The sequence below is a fragment of the Gordionus sp. m RMFG-2023 genome, chromosome 2 (assembly GCF_954871325.1).
Source record: "Gordionus sp. m RMFG-2023 chromosome 2, tfGorSpeb1-WG-v2, whole genome shotgun sequence".
Taxonomy (NCBI): Eukaryota; Metazoa; Nematomorpha; class Gordioida; order Chordodea; family Parachordodidae; genus Gordionus; species Gordionus sp. m RMFG-2023.
Window position 1 is genome coordinate 6049611 of NC_088776.1, and position 8533 is coordinate 6058143.

An 8533-nucleotide genomic window follows, 5' to 3' on the forward strand; every position below is an offset into this window, starting at 1 on the left:
ATTTTTATAAAATAGATTTTCAATATTTAGAACTTCGGAATCGGCCCCGAAGGGTTGCGGATTCTTACTTAAACCTGATAAATTTTCCGTGGATATATATCTACCTTACATTCACAGTTGGCGCCAAAAATGCTGTATTTTTTTGTATTCTTCGAGGCGCATACTTTATAAGTCACCGCGAATTCGCGCTAAGTTTTTTTCTACGTTTTAATCATATTATACTTCTTTTTCCCCCAAAGATTTTCTCCCGCATAATTTTAAGTCAATTTTTAATCTAACAATATTTTTTTTCTCGATATATATCGGTCGTTATTACAAGCTACTGTTTTAGCAGAACGATCTGCTGGAGGCGTCTCGAGCCTTGAGATCGAGTCAAAAAAAGTCACATCTAGACTGAAAGACATAGCTTTTTATCAATTTTTAACATTGTAAATCTACTCACTTCCGGTATAAACTCCAAGGAGGTAAATAACTGAGACTTCCTAGCTAACAACTTCTTCCTTATAACCATACGCTTATCCACGCACACTGCCATGAGGTTGTACCTAATTTCGCGAGAATTATTTAACGTCTCTTGGTTATCCTTGACAGGATTGGATGATTCGTTGACATCGTTATTCGAGTCTCTAACAAAGATATTTTTTAAAAAAAAGACGTATACATATATGTAGTATCGGTTGGCGCAACCGAAAACACGGAGGTTTTTAGAAAAATATTTTTTCAGCCCGGTAAATAAATTGTGTACAAGTTGTCTGACCCGGTCGGTAAAAATTATTTATGAAGAAAAAAATAGATGCATTCGTCTAATTCTAAGTTTGTTTTTTTTGATTGGCGAAATTCGGGCCCAGCTGGTATTTCAAAACAAAAAGGGTTGGCAAGTCGGTCAATTGACCGGTCAAATTCAGTCAATCAACCGATCAAATTCGGTCAACTGACCGGAGGTATATTTGACCTAATCAAATACGGTCAAATACTCTAAAAAATATGTTTGAAAAAAGAAAAAAAAACGATATAAAATGTGATCACAATGCTGCTTATTTATTGGGTCCTCAATATTAAGGGGAGCATCTTACTAGTAGTGAATTTAATGAAGTATGCGATACAATACAAGAATTAGGCATTTTACAATGTAGTGATACTCATAATATATTGAGTGATATCATAAATTTCAGAAGTAAAATGAGGCATGCTTAATAGCAAATTATGTGAAAACCAGTATTCCATAAGAAGTGATCAGTTTCAAGTCTCAAGTTAGTCTAATGGGCTTTGATCACCATGCCCATTAATAGAGGTGGCATTTTACTAACAATTCCTAGTTCTACTTCTCCTTCTTTAAAAAGAAATTGGTCGATTTGGGTTTTAATATTCTTACTAAAACAGAAATCGATTGAAGATCTCGACAACAGGAAAATTGATTTAAAAAAATATTTTAAAAAAATTGATAATGTAGAATATGAATCAGGACAAGATTTGCCATGGAGAGCGAAACATTAGCTTTTGAATGACAATGAATTTTTTAAATAATATTATATAATATCATAGATTCATTTTACTATTATAAACAAAAATAAAGAAAATATCTTTATTTGTTTGAATTCATATTTGATCTGCCTTTATAATAATAAATAAAATTTAAATATAAATCATATGATAATATTTAAAAAAAGCCAATAATTTTACACATTTTATTCTAACGCGTTCTCATCATCACGGCTGTAAGGTTATTAAATAAAAGTACCTTTTATTGATAAAATTTAATCGAGGGATTGCGAAAAATTATAAACTGCTTCCAAGAAAGAACAGAAGTTGTATTTGGGTTGGAGGATAGATCAGAAACATTTCCTAAACATAATAGGTCTAACATCCGACGTTGAATCTTGACGAAATTTTGTTCTTGATAGTACCTATCCTCAACCCCGATAACCGTTTTCCAATTGGCGATTCCAGTGATGGTATTCACAATATATAATTATACTCAAATGAAGACGTTTACAATTAAATATCCCAACCAGATGGTACCACAGTATTATTATTTAAGCTTGTAGATATTTTCCGGAGCTAATAAAGATCGGCTTAATAATGTTGTATAAAGAATTTGGAATAAACATTATCTTAAGACTTTATGCATTGGATCTAGCGAAGTTTTATTAACAAAATTCTTCCAAAAAAAGGAAACTGCTAGTATTGTAAATTTTATGAATTTTTATTATATCTGTCCATCAATAAAATGCTTTTTGTTGATTGGTAGGAGATAAAACAAAGTTTTATAATATAATAAATAAAAAAAATAATTATTATAATTTTTATTTATATTTTGATAATATATTATTTATTGTAAGGAATTGTATTGAAAAATAAAAGTTTTTAAAAATTAAAGATTTTAATTTATATTTTATTTATTTTTAATTAATTTTTATAAGAAAATTGAGGTTTAAGTTGAGGTCTATCTAAGAAAATATAAGAAAATTGAGATCAAGTTTAAGTCTGTTAAAGAAACATCGTTTTTTTTTCATCACAAAGGTTTATCTTGAAGTCGGCAAGAAACCCCATGCTAACTTTAAGAATGGCTGACAATATTTTAGCCGCAAAGCATCAAGCAAGCCTAAAGATATTTGCTCATAGGTGATAAAAAAAAAGTTTGAACCATCTCGCGGCTTGCGTAATATTATTTTTTGGCAAAAATCTTAATCTATAATTGGCTAAATAGACCCGTTTAACAACCAGTACATACAGAGTTTGGAAGAGAAAAAAACGATTTTTTATATAAATTTGTGATTTCATTTTGAATATCTTTAATACATAAAATTACATTATATAAAATTATTGTTTTTTTGGCATAATCTTTCTCTTTAAAAAACAAAAATTTCAAAAATGAGTTAAAACTAATAAATTTTGATTTTTTATAAATATTCGTCAATTTTTTATTAAATAAAAACGAATTTTTAATATTATTTAATCTTTTTAGTTAAAACCGGTGTCAAGAACTGCTAATTCTTTTTTTTTAAAACAGCGCCAAATATAATGATCGATAATCTGTACTCAAACCCGTGCAAATCTAAATATTACACGAATAAATTAACAGATATTAGATATTTATATCATTCACCTTCGCACGTTTATCCGCTCTACAATGATGTCCTTGAATTTATCGGTCCAATTTTCCGTTTCCGACCAACTACCTATAAATGATTTTTTTTTTAAAAAATATAAGGCCTCATTTATAAGTAACCACGATGTCGCTCAGAAAGCGATGCGTAAATTTGACTAAAAAAAACCTAATACTTAAATCATAGAGCTATGCTATCAACGATTAGTTACACGTCAAAGAGCGATACACCCTAGCCCTAACTCCTTTTAAGATTTCCAAATAAATTTTAGGGTTCATGGTAGTGGTCATTGCTGTACATAATCGGCCTATTCAAAACTGAATAAGATCGTATAACTGACTATTCGCACTTTGTTCTTATTGAACAAATTTTTACTTTTCGTTTCTTACGAATAATGAAATATACTATTTTATAATTCGATTTGGAATAATTATGAATGGTAATTCATTCTTCGTTATGGAAAGAATCGAATGCGAATAATTCGATTTGTATAGGCTAGTGTTGTTAAAAAGCCTGTCCCGATTAAGATCATAAGCCTAAAGATTTTGCTCATAGCTGGCAGGGATGCTTGGACATCTATTTGGGGAACTCGATACTTACATTATACTATTTCTAAAATCTTAATCGGGCCGTTTGGAAAAATCTACCCAAATCGGGCTTTTTAACAAGACTAGTACAGGCAGAGTAGGTATGTATATAAAAAAATTGTTATATTTTTATTCACTCCTCCCTACCTCAATACAAAATATGATTTCCAGCTTTTGTTTGCTTAAGTTTTTAGATTCAATTAAGATTTTAGAAATGAAATCCAAATAATTTGTGACTTAAAACAAACCATTTAAACGTATCAGCAAAATTTATCTTTTCTCTCATTTATTTTTCCCTATTTTTTTTTCTTCGTAACAATCATATTATTATTTTTCTTTGAAAAAAAAAGGAATATTTATTACTACATTGAAGAAAAAAAAATATAATAAAATAAACTATTCTCCATATTAAAAAAAACCGTGATTTATAGGGAACGGCTTCAAACCGTCCAGTTCAAAGAGTTCACCATCTATCGGTACGAAGCTAACGTAATGAAAACAATCGTTGTTGTTCTTGGGAGATGCAGATTTATTGTAACTTTCTGTCATGCAATTTTCGTTCAATAAGTTGTTTTTAATGGCTTTCTCCTGAGACTCGGTATTTTTAGTGGCACTTTTGCAATCAGGGTTGTTATGATTTGAAGCAATCTCGTTGGATAATATTGTAGTTTTTTGGATAAACTCTTTAGTTAAAGTGAGTTCATTACTGCCCTTAATCGTTTCTTCAATGATTTTGTTAATGGGAAGGTCATTGGCTTTAATGTGAGATGATGGAGCCCTCATTTTGTCGGCTTAGCAGACCAAATAGTTGGTTATTTTTTAAATATTAAAACAATTATACTATAAATAAAAATTACCATTATCAATAGTTTCTTTAGAGGCTTCAATTTTACCCATTGAAGAGTTTGTCATTTTATTATGGCCATCAATATGATTAGTCAAAATGTCATTCATACATCTTTTTTCTGCATTGCTACTTTGTGATTCTTTTTGCTGCTTAAGAGGTGGATCCTTTTTGTCACATTCATTCCTTGGGTGGTTTATAAAAATTAGAATATATAATTTGCTTTAAAAGAACAATAGAGATAGATGATATCACTATTCTCATTAAAAATGTAAAAACTAGAGATGCAAAAATTATAGATCCCATATCCCAGATGTTCAATTACTAGCATAAATCTTCTCTTTTGATTCTGGCTAATTTGGTTAATAGTAAAATTTTTTTCTTATATATATATATATATATTAGCAGTGTATTTAAAAAAAAGAAGTGAATAATTTTTCTTAAATTATCTAATATTAAGAAATAAATTGGAATCCTGGTACTGGAAAAATATATCGAATCCAGTGCATCTATAGGAAAAAAACCATAAATTAAATTACCTTGCAAATTTATTATGAGAATTGGCTAGCACTTTCATGTTTGCTATGGCATGTCCCTTATTCTTTTCAAAACATAGTTTATAATTATATAAAAAGAATTGAATTCAATTATTAATTAAATTTAGTTATGCATTTATACAAAGGATAAAGCAATACTTAAATTATAATAACCATTCCATTGTTTAGTGATAATGATGATTGTAAGATTTAACCCTCATTGTGCTTACAATAAATAATTACCTAAAATTTTACTATTCATTACTGACTAAAAATGATAGCATAAATAATATATTAGCATTTCATACTTCTGGTGTGTATAGATGTGTGTATTGTTTAAAATTAGACAAATTTTCACCTATATCAATATCATGTCTATTTAATATAACGCTCAATAAAGCATGTGTGGCACAAGAGTTTGGCACAACCTAATATATTAAATTTATATATTCATATAATTTAAATTCACTTGTTTAGCAAAAAACATTTTATTTATTAAATTTGAATCATTTAAATAATGAGATAAATATATTTTTAGTTTATTGGTTCCAATATCAATAGATTTCTGAGATTGATCTTGACTATATTTCCTTCTGGAATAATTATACCGCCTGTTATCGTCAACCCATTTGAACAAGAATATAAATCCAAAGATCAAGCTATATGATAATAAAGTAATAAAAATGATTTAGTATTTTATATAAATTTTAGATAGTTACTCTTCATTAAAAGTATCATTTAAATCATATACTTCTTCCACTTCAACACCTTTCACACCTAATATATTCAAATAACGTATATAAATAATTATAATATACCAATATCCTCCAAAAGTAGAGAAAATAAACCTTTAAAAATAATTATACAAAACTTTTAAACTAATTATTACCTGGATCACTCTCAAGTTCTGACCAACTTTGTATATTATCTTTTGTCATAACATTTTAAACTTTGATAACCGTTCTCTTAGAGAGGTAAAAAAAAAATATAAAAAAAAAAAATTGACAGTTTTTTATTGTGCAGTTCTTCATATAAATTTAGTTAAGTGTCAAATTTTTATTTATATTAGTGTTGTAAATTAAAATCGTTACAAGCAGCGATACATTTTTTGAGAAAAAGAAACGCCATTCGTCTTGTTTCAAAGGGTAACTAACGCTATTCCATTTTCTGGGTAACAATTATGTAAAATGTAACTCGTTACTTTAAATTTTTGTCAAAAATTCTAAATCTTTAGTTAAAGCCCAGTTATAAATTCAGATCCTAATTTTGTTATTCTTATTTTATTTATTAAATTTCATTGTTGAATTTTATACAGTCTTGTTAATCTAATTAATATTAAATCGATCAAGGTATCGTCAGCCTATAATTAGGCAATATAATATAATTAAAATTTATGACTTAGGTAAATTTTAATTGATCAAGATTTAAAAGTATTGATTATTAACCATGTTAGAGCAGCGTCATAGACGTAGCCAGGTGGTGGACAAAGGGAAATCCCCCCCCCAAATCACTTTTTGTGAATATCATTTTAGCTAATATAAAATATCCCCCATAGTCCTCCCCCCTCTCTATGATCCCCAAAAATGTAATCTTAAAATATAAATTGAAAGAAAGAATGTAAAAGTTGATATTTTTAAACTAAAAATACATTTTTGGAAAAAATCATTTACATATAAAAATGAACGAAAAATGTTTATTAAGAAATGGAATATAAGTCAAAGATAAGTCTTAAGACATAAGTGAAATTTATTATAATTATTAATAATAGATCTATAAAATTGTTAAATAATATAATATATCAAATATAATTTTTTATAAAGTGAGTAATTTTAATTTATATATCTTAATAAAAGTAATATAATTATAAAACTATTGATAAAATTAAATCATGAAAAATAAAAAAAAATTAAACAGTGGAATATTATATGTCGTAGATTTACAGTATATCTAATTTTATCAATTATCATATGACTATCAAATAAGTTTTACCAATAGCGAATTATATATTTTACAGAAAACTATAAAATATTGATAAGGACATCAGAAAATATCTTTTAAAGACATTGTGGGATGAATAATATGTAGATTAAATTTTAATAACATTTTTTATTTAAATTAAATAGATGGCGTTAAATAATTGAATGCAAAATGTTGCTATATTTATTATCAAGATAATTGATTAGTAAAATTTGTTAAAATATTAACTGTAATATATTCTCTAACTGTCAAATATATCTGTAAAAATGGAATTTTATCAAGTATTTTGTAACCAATTCTATATAATAGAGGAATATCAAACTATATGTCTACTTACTTTTTATAAATAAATTTCTTATTTTTGGTTGGAATAAATTATTACCATGCTTTTATATTATTGTATATAAAAGTAATTTATTATATTTTATATAAAATAATAAAAATATATTTCATATATGTTCCAGGCTTATTTTTTTTATTAAAATAAACCTACCTTCTTACTTTTAAAAATATTTTATGACTATATACTAACTAGGAAAACCCGGCCTAATGGTAAAAGCGGGCCGAAAGCCCGTGCCAAAAAATTTTAATTCCCCCCTTCCTCCCCATAGGAAAATCCAGCTACGCCTATGAGCACCGTCAATTAGGATATTTTCGTAATTTTTCTATTACCCTTTTTATTTGTTTTATGATCCCATTTTGTGTACATTTTTAAATTTTAAAGAAAATTACTACAAAATATGTATGGAAAAACCATTTTCACTTAAATATTGGCATAATATTTTAATTCAGCTGTATTATTATTTCTATAAATAATCTATATTATAATTTTCCGATGTACTCACTAGTCACTACCATCTCTACGTATTTATTTATTTTTTTTTATATTTTTTTTTGTGGGAATCATCTGCTTTTATGAAACGATACAATATTTTGTGAAGAAATTTCTTACAAACACAAAACTAATACATCCACCATCAACAGCCAAGAAAGCACGATACAAATGAAAATGAAAAATGAGGTAATCTGTTTAACAATTGTAACGCGCATTCATTAAATTAATTCTGATATATTTAACTTATTCATTTTATGCAAATTATACTTTTATTTTTAGTTTTGCTTTTCATTTTATAACTTAACCTTTTGATTTTATATTCTAATTTTAGTATGTAAAAAATATATAAATACAAGATTAAAAATGTAATAAAGGGAGATGAATTATATTTAGAAAAACCATTTTTCCTATCTTTTCATGGTGCCTCGCTGAGGATCGGGAAACCATATTTTGAGAAAGAATTTCTTCAGGTCTTCTTTACCTGGGAATAAACCATATGGTAATGATAGATAATATTGATATGATTTTAAAAATAATTCTATCCCATTTATGAAACAAACTTTAAATATGCAACTCAATGTGATGACCAATGACCAATATCTAACTCAATGTGATGACCCAGGCGCGTACGCAGCGGGGGGGGCAGG

The 8533-nt window shown here is 27.2% G+C and overlaps 1 protein-coding gene across 4 annotated transcripts in view; it reads right to left on the bottom strand.

The window, feature by feature from the left end:
• LOC135923489 (ubiquitin carboxyl-terminal hydrolase calypso-like) overlaps positions 1-6075 on the bottom strand; it is a 29271-nt gene extending 23196 nt beyond the window's left edge. For 3 of the 4 annotated variants that reach the window (XR_010571231.1, XM_065458266.1, XM_065458267.1), the window contains exons 1-10: positions 5964-6075; positions 5893-5922; positions 5794-5851; positions 5544-5733; positions 5383-5502; positions 5078-5139; positions 4552-4724; positions 4114-4485; positions 3107-3179; positions 443-626 (exon numbers count right to left, since the gene is read on the bottom strand). Coding sequence is in view for 2 of the 4 variants with exons in the window: in XM_065458266.1 (XP_065314338.1) it covers positions 443-626; positions 3107-3179; positions 4114-4485; positions 4552-4724; positions 5078-5139; positions 5383-5502; positions 5544-5733; positions 5794-5851; positions 5893-5922; positions 5964-6012 (1311 nt within the window). In the remaining 2 variants the exon portion in view is untranslated. The remainder of the gene's footprint in view (positions 1-442; positions 627-3106; positions 3180-4113; positions 4486-4551; positions 4725-5077; positions 5140-5382; positions 5503-5543; positions 5734-5793; positions 5852-5892; positions 5923-5963) is intronic. The other variant, XR_010571232.1, reaches the window with a different exon arrangement.
• Between the last annotated feature and the right edge of the window lie 2458 nt (positions 6076-8533).